This window comes from Psittacula echo (assembly GCF_963264785.1).
Source record: "Psittacula echo genome assembly, chromosome: 17".
Lineage (NCBI taxonomy): Eukaryota > Metazoa > Chordata > Aves > Psittaciformes > Psittacidae > Psittacula > Psittacula echo.
This window is the reverse complement of record NC_137753.1, coordinates 8,554,391-8,568,993: the sequence shown is the minus strand read 5'-3', so window position 1 is coordinate 8,568,993 and position 14,603 is coordinate 8,554,391. Positions and strand designations below refer to the sequence as shown.

The 14,603-nt window shown below is 46.3% G+C and overlaps 1 protein-coding gene across 12 annotated transcripts in view; it reads left to right on the top strand.

Moving 5' to 3' along the window:
* Nucleotides 1-687: 687 nt before the first annotated feature.
* The window catches only part of UBR4 (ubiquitin protein ligase E3 component n-recognin 4), an 81,111-nt gene continuing 67,195 nt past the window's right edge, over nucleotides 688-14,603 (top strand). For 11 of the 12 annotated variants that reach the window (XR_013958171.1, XM_080631167.1, XM_080631166.1 and 8 more), the window contains exons 1-17: nucleotides 690-876; nucleotides 5,609-5,706; nucleotides 6,416-6,519; nucleotides 7,174-7,303; nucleotides 7,409-7,548; nucleotides 7,850-7,952; nucleotides 8,451-8,592; nucleotides 9,323-9,447; nucleotides 10,145-10,269; nucleotides 10,486-10,545; nucleotides 10,675-10,865; nucleotides 11,414-11,513; nucleotides 11,603-11,740; nucleotides 12,230-12,347; nucleotides 12,755-12,942; nucleotides 13,468-13,627; nucleotides 13,760-13,845. Coding sequence is in view for 10 of the 12 variants with exons in the window: in XM_080631167.1 (XP_080487293.1) it covers nucleotides 743-876; nucleotides 5,609-5,706; nucleotides 6,416-6,519; nucleotides 7,174-7,303; nucleotides 7,409-7,548; nucleotides 7,850-7,952; nucleotides 8,451-8,592; nucleotides 9,323-9,447; nucleotides 10,145-10,269; nucleotides 10,486-10,545; nucleotides 10,675-10,865; nucleotides 11,414-11,513; nucleotides 11,603-11,740; nucleotides 12,230-12,347; nucleotides 12,755-12,942; nucleotides 13,468-13,627; nucleotides 13,760-13,845 (2,142 nt within the window). In the remaining 2 variants the exon portion in view is untranslated. Of the gene's footprint in view, nucleotides 877-5,608; nucleotides 5,707-6,415; nucleotides 6,520-7,173; nucleotides 7,304-7,408; nucleotides 7,549-7,849; nucleotides 7,953-8,450; nucleotides 8,593-9,322; nucleotides 9,448-10,144; nucleotides 10,270-10,485; nucleotides 10,546-10,674; nucleotides 10,866-11,413; nucleotides 11,514-11,602; nucleotides 11,741-12,229; nucleotides 12,348-12,754; nucleotides 12,943-13,467; nucleotides 13,628-13,759; nucleotides 13,846-14,603 lie in introns of all 12 variants that reach the window. The other variant, XR_013958172.1, reaches the window with a different exon arrangement.

Sequence of the window (14,603 nt, the reverse complement as noted above, 5' to 3'; positions counted from 1 at the left end):
CCAGTTCCAATCCCTGCCACGGGCAGGGACACCTTCCACTAGAGCAGCTTGCTCCAAGCCCCTGTGTCCAACCTGGCCTTGAACACTGCCAGGGATGGGGCAGCCACAGCTTCTCTGGGCACCCTGGGCCAGCGTCTCAGCACCCTCACAGGGAAGAGCTTCTGCCTAAGAGCTCATCTCAGTCTCCCCTCTGGCATGTTAAAGCCATTCCTCTTGGCCTGTCCCTACAGGCCCTTGTCCCAAGCCCCTCTCCAGGTTTCCTGCAGCCCCTTTAGGCACTGGAGCTGCTCTCAGGTCTCCCCTTCAGGAGCCTTCTCTTCTCCAGGCTGCCCCAGCCCAGCTCTCTCAGCCTGGCTCCAGAGCAGAGCTGCTCCAGCCCTCGCAGCATCTCCATGGCCTCCTCTGGCCTCGCTCCAGCAGCTCCATGTCCCTCTTGTGCTGCTGCCCCAGAGCTGGATCAGGGCCGCAGGCGGTTTCCTTACTCCCGGTTATGGGAAGCACCGGCACGCTCACCGCCACAGCACTCACCGCGCATGCGCCTCTCGCAAACTTGCTGACTCATGTACTGCGCACGCGCCCGGACGGTGCCCTCCTCTTCCAATCAGAGGGTGCGAAGCTTTTCCGGCCGGCGCGTCACTTCCTGTTTAGCGGCGTGCGCGGGGGAGGCCCTTCCTGCCCGCCGTGTCCCTCCTCCTCCGCTGCCGCGGCCCCCCCCCGCCCCCTCGCCCAGCGCAGCGGCAAGATGGCGGCGGGCGGCGGCGCGGGGGCCGCGGCAGAGCCGGGCTGGGAGGTGGCGGTGCGGCCGCTGCTCTCCGCCTCGTACTCGGCCTTCGAGATGAAGGAGCTCCCGCAGCTGCTCGCCTCGGTTATCGAGAGGTGAGGGCTTACCTGTCCTGCGCGGAGGGGGGGGCCGGGCCCTGCTTCCCCTCTCAGCGGCCTCCCCTCAGGGCGGGCTCCCGCCGGCGGGAAGCTCCTCGGGAGTCGCGCTGAGGGAAGCGGGGCTCAGAGGGGGTACTGCCGGCGCGGGCTGAGGAGCGGCCCGGCTCGGGGCTGGGCAGGGGTAGCGGTGGCTACCGGGGCAAATAAAGGAGCCTCGAGCAGTGTCCGGCGAGTTACTCACGCCCAGCCCATTCCCGGTTTCCTGGGGACTGGGAGGCTCTCGGGGTGGTGCCCTTGGGACCTAATAAGCGGGGATGATGATGCACGCCCGGCTGCTGCTCGGCCGCAGCCAAAGCGGGTCTGACAGTCACCCCGCGGAGAGGCTTCGGGACGGCTCTGGTGCTTGTGCTTTTGTCCAAGGGGGATTTCAGCCTGTGCCATGAAAGCTGTTGTCTCACTTGGCCTGGTGACATGTCCTGGGGGGACATGCGGTGGCACCGGCTTCCTTTGGGTTCCTACCCGTGGGGCACTGCCCGCCTTTTAAAGAGAAATAAAGCTGAAGCACATCGAGCCTGCCTTTGCTAACAGCAAAGTTGGACTCGGAGCAGGAGTGTTTGATTTAACTTACAGTTTATTGTACGACCTAAAACGTTAGGTGTGAATGCCACAACGTTGTGCTCAGAAATATAGCCCTGACCACATGAAGTTGTTAGGAAACATAAGCTAAACACTGCACTGAGGAAGGTAATAAAGTAAAGCTTTGTGGTGTTGTGTTCAGTGTGGAATGGCTGATGTACAGTCAGTGTTAGTGTGCTGTGCAGATCACATACTGGTGGTTCACCTAGAATCTGCTCAATATTGATGTGATTTGGGCAGTACTGAGGCTGACCTTTTAATCTGTTATTTTCGGGGGAGGTTTAGTCTGGAGAAGAGAAGGCTCAGTGGGGACCTTATCGCTCTCTTCCAAACCAGTTGATTCTATGATTCTGTGATTTAGGAACCATTTCAGATTTGCTTTTCCTTGTGGAGCTCTGCTGTCAGTGTGCCCAAAGGTCATTATTGGAGTGTCAGCAGTTGCAGAACACACAGGAACACTGAAGTGAATTCACTTGACTGTTGGGAGAGGTCTGTTTCCTCTCCTAGTGACAGTGAAGGTTTCACTTTCCACTTGAGACACGAGCGTGTTGAGTAGCATTGCCCTGAGGTTTGGAGTCATGTGCCTGATGCTCGCTGTGATTCAGAGCCAGCAGGAGTTAACATGAGCACAAGTCTCTGATTTCATGCCTTGATATAACGTGGCAAATCACAGAGGGGGAAGAAACCTCCAGCTTGTTGTGTTTGGAGCCATGCTCTTCCATGCTGAGCATCTATCTTTAGATTTCTAATCTAAAATATGTTATCTGTTGGAGTTATTTTTGGAAAGTCCTTGCAGCGAGACTGTTGGTTGACACCATCTGCAGAGTGGCTGGATTTCCTCTCAAATAAATGTGGTGTGATGACAGCAAAATCCCAGGATCATGAGGGTTGAAGGGACCTCTGGAGATCATCCAGTTCTGCCTCCTGCCAAGCCAGGGCCACCCCGAGCAGGGCACACAGGAACGTATCCAGGCGGGTTTGGGATGGCTCCAGGGAGGGAGACTCCACAACCCCCCTGGGCAGCCTGTGCCAGGGCTCTGCCACCCTCAGTTGAAAGATGTTCTTGCTCGTGTTGAGGTGAAACTTGCTGTGGTTTAGTTTATGGCCATTGCTCCTCATCCTGTCACTGGGCACCACTGGAAAGAGTCTGACACCATCCTGCTGGCACCTGCCTTAAAAGCACTAAAGCAGTTCTTTCCATGATAAACTAGTAAACTCATTTGTTTTAACAACTCTTATAGTTCATTTTGAAGTTTAAGCATCACTGAGTTCCTGGAGTTCCCTTAGCAGGTATGTTCAGGAATTGATAGACTTGACATAAATGATAGAAATGGTGGCTTAGAAAGATGCAGCTGAAGTGGACTGTGGTTTACAAAGCCTGTGGGGTGCAGTAAGGCTGGGAGTTTGTAGAGAAGGGTTTTCCACAAGGGAGAACTCCTGAACGTGCTGCTGTGTCTTCGGGAGGAAGAGGTTGCTCTTGTGCCTGCTGCCTTACATAAAGGCTCTATTTTGAGCCTGTTTGGGATTTGGAAGCAGAACTGAGGCAGGAGGTGGTTGTTGCTGACAGGTTATATTTGATATTGACATAGAGGCTTCTCGCTTAGCGTGAGTAATGAGCTTCCCTGTGAAGCAGAAGTTAGTTGAGCAATAAATAGCAATACAGTAGCCTAAAGTTGTTATTAAATCTCACTATAGATGCAGTATAACACTAGCACATCACAGATTAAGCTGTTATCTCTTACTTATGTTTATTTGCAAGGACTTTATGGTTCGTTGACAGATGCCTTCCGCTTTTCACCACCATAACAGATCCAAGCCTCTTCTTGCCCAATCTAGATCGAATTCCCAGTCTTGTTCTGGTTTCTTACTCCTTGTGGGTGTTGTGACTTGAACTGCTTGACCTGTACAGTAGAGCAATTGTTGAGGAGCTGCCAGCTGCTGCTCTACTCTGTTATTCCCAATTTGTTCTATTAATATATGTTCTATACATTTGCTGCTGATGATTTATAGTTGGCATAAAGAGGTAGGTGAGCAAAATCAGTGTCTGAATGTAAGAGCACAAACATTTTTGCACATTCAGTCTCTGGGCTCATTGCCCATCCATGTGCTTTGAGCAGGAGGTGGAGAGGTGAAGCCTGGTGAGCAAGACGTTGGAACTCAGTCATGTTATGCTGCTGATCTTCATGCAAAGCCTCTCATAACAGCTGCTTTTCTATGTCGGCTTTTTAGGTAGGCTGTGTAGGGTCCAGAGAAGGACAACGGAGCTGGTGAAGGGCCTGGAGCACAAATGTGATGAGGACCGGCTGAGGGACCTGGGAGGGGGTTAATGGTGGCCTTGGCAGTGCTGAGAACAGATGGACTTGATGGTCTTAAAAGTCTTTTCCAACCTGGTTGATTCTAACCAGGGAATCAAAGCTACAAAGCTGATGAGTATTTCTCCTTGCTCATTTTTTCTAGAGAAATGATAAATTCTGAAGCTTCTTCTGTTTCAGCCACATCTCCCATTGTGACTGGAAACCATGACTTGGGATAGAAAAGAGTGAAGGCAACTGGGAATGGTGTGCCCTTTTCTCCCTCCCAGCCCACCAAAGCTGGCACGGTCATGTGCTGGTGGCCCAAGGGTTTGTTCTACTGTGATCTGCAGCAGTGCTGCTTGTTGCCAAACTTTAGATGTCCTGGGTTTAGCTAGTTATTTATCTGATGCCTTCTGCTCCCCACCTCCCCTCCAGAAATCATCACTGTCACCAGAGGGGGAGAGGGCTCTAGTTTAAAGAGGTAAAGTTGAAGTGGATAGTGAAGTTGAGTCGTATAATCTGTTCTTCCACCTTGCCTATTGAATGAAAATGGGAAATAAAGTAGTTTAAGTATGTAATAGGCAGATATCCACATCCATGGTTGTCTCACAAGAAGCATTAAGGGCAGAACCAGCTATGGAAGCAGAGCTTAGTTTCTGTTCTTGGAGTGGTTGTCTTCAGGTTTCTGTGCAAATGGGCTGTGGTGTGACACTGCAGCAGCTTTTGATGTGCCATTTCTGTGTATAGATGTTCCCTGTGGCCAGCAAGCCTCATGGAGAAACCTCAAAAGACCTGATTTTCAGTGTGTTGATGTGTGGTTTGCTTTATGGTGTTCACTTTTGGTTTGAATTGGTGTTGAATTTTCGGTCACTCTGAGCTTTGTGTTGGTCTGTTTGCGAGGCAGGGTGCTGCTGGTCTCTGAAATGCCAAGTCTCTGCCCATGAGGCTGATTCCAGGGGATGCAATTTTCTCCTCTGTGTGTTACCTTCACAAATCTTCACTCCTCAATGTGTCACAGAGGCTGCCTAGTGTGTTTGTTATTATGCAGTTGCCTGTTTTGATCCTTCTGTTTTGTGGAATTGCACCAACTCCAGTTGACTCCATGCCTTAACAGAAAGGGAATGCCAGTGCTCCGGTCCTGGCAAATCCTGCAGAGCGTTACAGAACAAACAGGCCAAACTTTATGAGCAGCTGAGTTTAGAATAACTTAAAGATTAATGAACCTTCAACTGGGAGAGCCATAGTTAAAGGGGCTGAGCTGTTGATGGTGCATTATAGAATCCCAGACTGGTTTGTGTTGGAAGGGACCTTAAAGCTCATCCAGTTCCAACCCCTGCCACGGGCAGGGGCACCTTCCACTAGAGCAGCTTGCTCCAAGCCCTGTGTCCAGCCAGGCCTTGAACACTGCCAGGGATGGGGCAGCCACAGCTTCTCTGGGCACCCTGTGCCAGCGCCTCAGCACCCTCACAGGGAAGAGCTTCTGCCTAAGAGCTCATCTCCATCTCCCCGAAACCTGTAAAGGAGGAACATTTGCAGTATTGGAATGTCGTCCTTACATTTCCTATGTGCATAGCCATGCCAATGCCATCATCATCTGCTGCTGGAGGACTCAGCCCCGAGGACATGAGAAATGGGACACGAGGGAAAGGACTGTGCTCTCAATACTTTGATTTGGAGAGCATGTGTGATTTTAACAATCTTGTCTTACATCTGTGAATAGATACAGCGTATCCTGAGTGTGGTGTGGTGCTGCTGGCATGCTGTGTACAATTGACACATCTCCTTTTCTTCTATTGCAGTGAATCTGAAATCCTGCACCACGACAAACAATATGAGCCTTTTTACTCCTCCTTTGTTGCACTTTCTACGCATTACATCACTACTGTGTGCGGTCTAAGTAAGTGTTCCCCCTCCTTTGCTTCTCTTGCGCATGTGTTATGACTGGGGTGTAGAAAAAGTAAAATGGAACTGCTGTCCTTTGCCTTCAGCCCTCTTTAAAGACAGAAGGGATGAGACCAGCGCTGCTGGCTTCTGTACTGGCACAATGTCAACTCAGATGGAAAGGGAAACTTGTCAATAGGAGGATTTGGCCATCAAATGCTGGACAGTGCTGACTTTTTGTTGCTTATTCATTGGCCTGACTTCATTTAGGGAAAATAACTTCGAATCAAATGAAGTGTTTAAATCAATTTTCAGGATTTTTAGATTATTCTTTAGCAATTATTTTTGTATGTTGGAATTAATGATCAAAACTCTGTGACTCAAAATACTTCCTATTATTTTGGCTGATAGAATTTGGCAATTTCAGCAAAAAGAGTGGTTTAGGTTAACTTGTTTCATGTTCTTCAGTACGTCTGCCAGTATTAAGTAATGTTGCTGGGAAAGCCATTTCATCTAAATTCCCTTGTCTGGCTTATCTCTGCTTTTCTGACATTTCTTGGGTTACATTTTCATGAGACTGTATTTATAATTGCATCTCTGTGTTAGGCACAGTAGCTTGTGTGCGCGTCCATGTTGTACCTCACTGTTTTATTGATAGCACTAAGAACACATTACTCTGACTGAGTTTAAAACTTGTCCTGAGTACAAACATCTCCTTTTTTCAGTACCGAGAAACCAATTGCAGTCGGTAGCAGCTGCTTGTAAAGTCCTCATTGAATTCTCGCTGCTTCGACTTGAGAACCCAGATGAAGCATGTGCTGTGTCACAGGTGAGAGCTGATTTTGACTGCTTGAGTGTTAAAATGGGATTTGGCCTCTAATTCCAAAGTATAATGTTGCATAAAGCGAAGTTAATGAAGGTGTACTGCTTCAGTAGAGTGCTGAGTCTTCCCTCTGCATCCTTCACTCAGAGTTTCAGCTTGTGAGCAAGCTGAAATAAAGGGGACCTGAAGCCTTGGTTAATTCTCATGTGGTCTGGTTTAGTTTTGTGTAATAACCTGGAACAAAACAGTGGAATTCTTAAAGGTGGATTCTTTCCCCAGTTGTATTTCAGTCATTCTGGGAAAGCTGTAATCTGTTTCAAAGAGGAATGGCATGTGAGAAGTGTTCACATAATGTCACTTGTGATAGGGACATAATGTCACTTTGTTCAAGCCTTAGTGTGTCATAGGAAAGAGTGCTTTTCCAGATGCTTTTCTCTAACATGCACATGGGACAATGTTAATGACCTGAATTACCTGCAATTAGTGGTAATACCACTAATACCATGTCTTTGGTATGAGATCAGAGGGGGTTTGGAATATTGCAGTAGCCGCACTAGCTGAAGGTGCAGTACTGTTAATGCATTTGCTTAGAATAAATGCTGTTGAGGAATAATTGGAATCAAGAGAGTTTAAGTTGTACTTGATGCTTTTTTCTTGTAGAAACACCTCATTCTGTTGATAAAGGGGCTGTGTACGGGCTGCAGCCGCCTGGATCGAACTGAAATCATTACCTTCACAGCAATGATGAAGTCAGCCAAGCTGCCTCAGACTGTTAAAACCCTCTCTGATGGTATGGAGTTTCATTTATGTTTCTATCACTTGAAGCACTTGAGTTAGGCATAGAAAATACTGAGGGTTTGATGTATGAAATGGTGCTTTGCTGTTTGCCCTGCAGTAGAGGACCAGAAGGAGCTGGCCTCCCCAGTGAGCCCAGAACTGAGACAGAAAGAAGTGCAGATGAACTTCCTCAATCAGTTGACGTCAGTTTTCAACCCTAGAGTCTCATCGTCACCATCTATCACACCAGAAACACAGGTAAACAGCCAACGCTAGAATAGGGTTGAACTTTAGCATTAGTAACATTGGTTCAGGAAAGGGCAGAGGGCAGTCAGTGGTAGTTTTTTAGTACCCATGTGTAAAGAAAACCTTTCTTAAGTGTTTAAATCCTACTTGCATGTTGACAAGCGGCAAACAACACAATAGTTTTGTTGCTTCGTTGACCCTAATGTTCAGTGATATTTGTAGCTCTTTTGAGTTCTGCTGCTGCTGCACCTTGCTCCTGTGTAGATAGTTGCTGCAATACCATGTATTTTTAATGCTCCCATAATGGTTTCAGGTGGAAGGAGAGAGTGAGGATCAAGCTTCCACAGATCAGACCTCTGCAGCAAAGACAAAAAGCATATTCATCGCTCAGAACGTGGCCAGCCTGCAAGAACTTGGTGAGAGTCAGCTTTTAAGGATCTGGGAAGGAGTAGAAGAGGAAATGTCTCTCCAGTGTTACATGTTACTGCTCCGAATGGGAAGGATCTGAAGGTTTTACTCATTTGTGTGCTGAAGGAGGTTGTGGCTGTGATGTAGTTTTCTTCATTGCAGAGGAGATGAGCTTAGTATATTTATATGCAGTCACTGTGTTTTGGGGGGTAAATAAGGTGGACCATATGAAATAGCTTATGGGATGGATTATTGAAGAGGTGTGAATTAGACCTGGGGTGTCACATAACATGCACACAGAGCTTTGTGACACTTGTTATGAGTGTGGCTGAAAACTTCACCTGGTTTATGTGTTGTAAACTAGGCTTTATCCTGTTACCTCATCTCTGATGATATTTGCTCACCACAAAGAATAATTAAGTCAATTACTGATGACCATTAGATCTGTTCTTAGAAGCATTTCCACAGATCAGTAAAAATAACACTTCTGGGGTTTTTTTTGGTAGGTGGCTCTGAAAAGCTGCTGAGAGTGTGCCTGAACCTCCCCTACTTCTTGCGCTACATCAATCGGTTTCAGGATGCAGTGTCAGCCAACTCATTCTTCATTATGCCAGCCACAGTGGCAGATGCCACTGCTGTTCGCAATGGGTAAGTGTCTGTCCTTGCTCTCCTCTGGTGGATGCTGGGTACACTGTGTGAGAGAAAATAACTGTGCTGGTTATGCAGCATCAATTAAAGTAGTGCTCCTGTGAGGTGTCGGATGTCCAGCAGGACCAGGGCAGTGATTGTCTCCCTGCGCTGGGCACTGGTGAGGCGGCATGTCAAATCCTGTGTTCAGTTCTCTTCCCCTCATTACAAGAGAGACATTGAGGTGGTGGAGCAAGACCAGAGAAGGGCAACGGAGCTGGTGCATGGCCTGGAGCACAAGTGTGATGAGGAATGGCTGAGGGACCTGGGAGAGTTTAGTCTGGAGAAGAGAAGGCTCAGAGGGAGACTTATTGCTCCCTACAACTGCCTGACAGGAGGATGAAGCCAGGAGGGAGCTGGGCTCTGCTCCCAAGGAACAAGGGATGGGACAAGAGGAAACGGCCTCAAGCTGCTCCATGGGAGGTTTAGATGGAGCTGAGGAACAATTCCTTCCCCAAAGGATGCTCAGGCATTGGAAGAGGCTGCCCAGGGCAGGGCTGCAGTCACCGTCCCTGCAAGTGTTCACACACTGTGTAGATGAGGCCCTCAGTGTCATGGGTTAGTGGTGGCCTTGGCAGTGCTGGGATGAGGGTTGGAGTGGGTGGTCTTAAAGGTCTTCTCCAGCCCAGTTAACTCTGTGATTTGATGTGTACATCACATTGCTGAACCTTAGCATGTGTCGTTACTGTAGATTTCATTCGCTGGTAATAGATGTGACCATGGCACTGGATACTCTGTCTCTGCCTGTACTGGAGCCCCTGACACCCACACGTCTCCAAGATGTGACTGTTCTTGCTCTCAGCTGTCTCTATGCAGGTGAATGGATTTCCTGTATTTTCTCTGGAGCTTTAAGTCACTCTTGCTTTTGTTCTGCATTGTTCCCTGCACATTTGAGACTCAGCCTACAAGAACCTTTATTTCTCCTGAATTTGAAAGCTGTGCAGCGTACTGTGCAGTGTGGTGACTAGGTTCAGATGAAAATTGTTATAGTAACACTGAAATTCTGGTATATTATGCAAATGTTCTTGTCAGTATCCCTGACAAGCACCAGCTCAACATCCTCTTAATAGCCTGTGATTTCTGTTTTTTTAATGTTCAGAGCATAATGTATTTTTGCAGTGCTTACGGCTTCAGCTTACTTGGTTATATCCCCCAAATCAACCTTGTTCCTAGGAGTGGTTTCATACACCAGCATCCTGAGTGGTTAATTGGTATGAGTAACGTTTTAAAGAGATATGGGAGTAGAGTATGAAGATTGCCTTAAAAATGGCATTGAATTCCATGGTAAAACATCTCCTCCTTTGATTGTTCTGATGTGTTTCTGTAGAGTAAAACTTTACTCCTTTGAGAGTAGTTCAGAAGGATTTTTAATCTGTCAGCTGTAATATGGAATATTCCCTGCTCCATCTGGTTTATGGGCATGTTTGATACTGCTTGGTTTAATACGAAAAGTAGGAACATTGAGTCCTAAGTCTGGCTCTTGGTAAGAATGTGACCTCTTGTTTTGAATCAGGTGTGAGTGTGGCCACTTGCATGGCTATCCTGCACGTGGGTAGCACTCAGCAGGTACGAACTGGGTCAACAAGTTCCAAAGAAGAAGATTATGAAAATGATGCTGCTACTATTGTACAGAAATGTGTAAGTAGATGAAAAAGCATGGTTATTGTTTCATTCTTAGCAAGTGAAGTGCATAGAGTTTGTATTCCTTTGGATTGCAATACATAGCTGTTGTTTCTAGGCATTAGACTTGCTGATAAAGGAAGTAGTGAGGTGGTGGCTAATTGTAGAGGGGAAAATGCAATTTGTATTTGGAGCTTAACTTAAATATTACCATGGCTTTGGATTTATTTGCAGCTTGAAATCTATGAAATGATTGGACAAGCCATCAGCAACTCGCGCCGTGCAGGGGGTGAGGTAAGATTTGTATCTTGGGAAGCTCTTTCACTGGTTTTGCGCTTGTATATTTTGGCATTTTGGATTGACACTATTTTGTCTTTTTGATGCCTTTTTCCTCCCCTTCCCCCTTCATTTTTGGCACGATAGCATTATCAGAACTTCCAGCTGCTTGGGGCTTGGTGTTTGCTAAACAGCCTCTTCCTCATCTTGAACCTCAGCCCCACGGCCTTGGCTGATAAGGGAAAGGAGAAAGATCCATTGGCTGCTCTTCGTGTCAGAGACATTATTGCTCGCACTAAGGAGGGCGTTGGGTCTCCCAAACTAGGACCTGGGAAAGGGTATGTAAATACCTCTCTGAAGTAGTCACTGTCCATGTGTCTAGCCATGCCCAGCAAGTAGCTACCACAGAGTCTTGTTGGTCTCTAAAGTTTTATCCCCAGTCATAATTCAAGGGAGTCAGTTCTTTATTCTTGGGAACAAGTCGCTGTCTTCAATTTAGCAAAGCAGTCACTGTACTCAATATATTCCCCTCCCTCCCTTTGAAATTAGAATCATAGAATCCCAGACTGGTTTGGGTTGGAAGGGACCTTCAAGCTCATCCAGTTCCAAACCCTGCCATGAGCAGGGACACCTTCCACTAGGGCAGCTTGCTCCAAGCTCCTGTGTCCAACCTGGCCTTGAACACTGCCAGGGATGGCGCAGCCACAGCTTCTCTGGGCAATCTTTTCTGATACCTTCATAGAGAAGATTCTTTTCCTGATATCTAGTCTAAATCTACTCTCTTTCATTCGAAACCATTCCCCTTGTCTTTGTAAAAAGGATTTCTTGTAGTCCCTTAAGGTATTGAAAGGCCTTAGTAAGGTTTGTTTCCTTTATGTTTCTGTAGGCATCAAGGGTTTGGTGTTCTGTCTGTAGTGCTGGCAAATCATGCTATCAAATTGCTGTCATCACTCTTTCAAGATCTGCAAGTGGAGGCATTGCACAAGGTATGTAGGTAACATATACATTCTTGGGGAACATTTTGCCTTCTCCACTGAAACACACTTTAAATTCTCTTCTCACTGCCATCCTGCAGGGCTGGGAGAGCGATGGGCCGCCAGCAGTGCTGGATATCATGGCTCAAAGCACGTCTATCCAGAGGATTCAGCGGCTGATAGATTCTGTCCCACTCACTAACTTGCTGCTGACTTTGCTATCTACTTCCTACAGAAAGGTAGGAACCGGCTGGAGAACTTCTGTGGCTGGGGCACTCCTCCTAAGTGCCATGCACATGGAAAAATCTCACTTTACAAGTTGTGACTGTGCTAAGAACTTAGAATTCTTCTTTCAGCTGTCAACTGGAGCCTCTCTCTTTCTACAGAGATGTAAAGTTGACAGACTTGTTCTAGTCAATTTTTTTCTGTAGGCTCAGTGGTATTTGTAAGTTTAGGAGGGGGTGAAAAGGCTGCATTCAGAACAGATGCTTTATGTTAGAGCTGTTACTTGAAGTGTTGCTTACAAGCTTGGCGTAGGTTATTTGTTTTCCACCATCCTGTGGTATTTTTAATACAGCTTCAGGGGGAGAAGCCTTGAAAACCTGTTCATAACTTAGTTGAGACAAATGTGCTAGAAGAAAATGAAGATGTGTTAGGAATTTACTCTTGTTTTCAAATTCTTACCATTCATCATTCTAAAATTAAACTTGTTCTGCTGTTCTCCCAAGGCTTGTGTCTTGCAGCGTCAGAGGAAAGGCTCCATGAGTAGTGATGCAAGTGCCTCCACTGATTCTAATACTTACTATGAGGATGATTTTAGCAGCACTGAGGAGGACAGCAGCCAAGGTAATAGCAGCAAGGAACTTAAGGCAGGATTTTTGCACCATCTTTCAGATTTAGTGGAAACTTGGCTACTGGGTTGTTGCCTTCTTGGGCTGGAATGACATTCAGTGCTGAGAATGTGAACCAGTTTGTAAGAGCTGTTTGGCAGAAGCAGCGCTGACTGTGCTTTTTGGTGTAAACTAAAGGCTGAGTGCCTGGGATTTGGCAGTATTTGCTTAAGAGAGTGGAAATAACTTCTTGTAATCTCTTGTTGGACTTGTGTAAAAGTGCTTAGCCTTGTGATTTGGGAAGGAAAAATGAAGATAGCAGATGCCTTAAACTGAAACTCTTTTCTAAGCTGAGTAGTTTGCATAAGGTATGTAACATTGCTTATAACATTATGCTTTTGTTTTTCCTGCCTCCTGTGTTAGATGAGGACAGTGAACCAATCCTTGGGCAATGGTTTGAAGAGACAATCTCTCCAAGCAAAGAGAAGGTGGCCCCACCACCCCCGCCTCCACCACCCCCTTTGGAGAGCTCCCCTAGAGTGAAAAGCCCAAACAAACAGAGTGCTGGAGAGAACGGGAACATCCTGGCCAGCCGCAAAGATCCAGAGTTGGTACGAGAAGGTCTTGAGGCTTAGTGAAATAACTGCTGTGCTGTAGTGTTGTTGCCTTGTCAGTGGCTGGGTATGTTGACAGACAAGATAAATGTGAGGTATTTTAAGTACATTGCTGATGGAGAATCAATGACTGTCTTGCCTTTGAAGAAAGATATTTCCTCTCCTCTTCTGTCAGGTGGAATAGTATGCGTTACTGCCAGGGAAGCAAAGCCTGAAGATCATATCTATTTGGGTTACAGAGACAGAGAGAACTATAAGCAAAATGACTTGCTGATAGAATGCTTTTAGCTCCAGCTCCATCAGGGAAAGACAAAAATAAATACTGCAGTGGAGGAGAGCCTTACAACCTTGTCAGAGTCTGTTGTTAATCCTGATACAAATACAGGACACTGATTGCAGTGAGCTGGCTTGCAATGAGTAAACCTGTACTCTGGGGTGGAGTGAGGGGACTTGAGCTATTTTGCTGGTGGTTTAGTTTTTGTTTAAGGTTGCTTCTGTGGTGTGTTTCTCCTTTCTTTCCAGTTTTTGAGCCTAGCTTCAAACATTCTGAACTTCATCACTTCTTCTATGCTGAACTCCAGGAACAACTTCATTCGCAACTACCTGAGCGTATCTCTTTCGGAGCAACACATGGCTACACTGGCCAGCATCATCAAAGAGGTGGATAAGGATGGGCTAAAGGGTGAGTGAGCAGAGCTTCTGTGTTAGAGAGCACGGACTGTAGGAGTTAGAGGTGTGTGTTTTCTTACTTTCATGTGGAAATTTGAAATGTAAGAGAGCAATGGCAGTAAATGGCTTGATCCCTGTCTTACAGGCACATCCGATGAGGAGTTTGCTGCTGCCCTGTATCACTTCAACCATTCCTTGGTGACCTCAGATCTTCAGTCCCCTGCTTTGCAGGTAAGTGTGATTGCATGTATAAATAAAATGAAGAAGTGTTGGTGTCTGTTACTGTCTCTACACAGATTTTCCACACCTGGATTAATGTGTTGATGATTCCATTTAGCCCTAGAGTATATTCTTTCGCAAACAAAACTTGGAATATTTTGGCTCCATTGAGTTGGATGACCTTTGCAGTCATCCAGTACAAAACATCCTGCAGAGTGTAAACTTAACATCCAGAGTTCACATTAATCCGCTGAACTTCGAAGCTGATGAAAGCTGAAAAGGCAATGAGTTTGTATATTTTGTTTTGGAGAGTTGCATCTATCCATGCATTTATCAAGAGGGATTCCTGCAGATTTGCTTTGCTGTCAGGACTGATGCCAAAAGGCTTTGGAATTCTCTCAGGAGAGAACCAGATTAATCCTTTTGCTTTCATGTGTTGACTTCGTAGCCTCTAGGTTTATTTGCTAGGTCATGGGCTGACCTGACTTAATACTTTAAGTAGAAGTATAAATCTGCTTGCAATCAGTGAATTCAATCCCTATACTTTTTGTTGACTACTGTACATTTTCTACCGTATTTAAAATACTTTGTTGGTTTGTGGTTTTTGTTTTAAAGAGTTGCACTTCTCAGAAATCTGCCTTTTTACTATATTTGAAAAGAAGCAGTATTGCTGTGACCAGTCAAAGAGGTCGTCCTCTGGATTCTTAGATACTGAACATAGTAGAAGAAACAGTCTTGCAGTGATACTGCAGGAAATGAGTAGAGCTCAT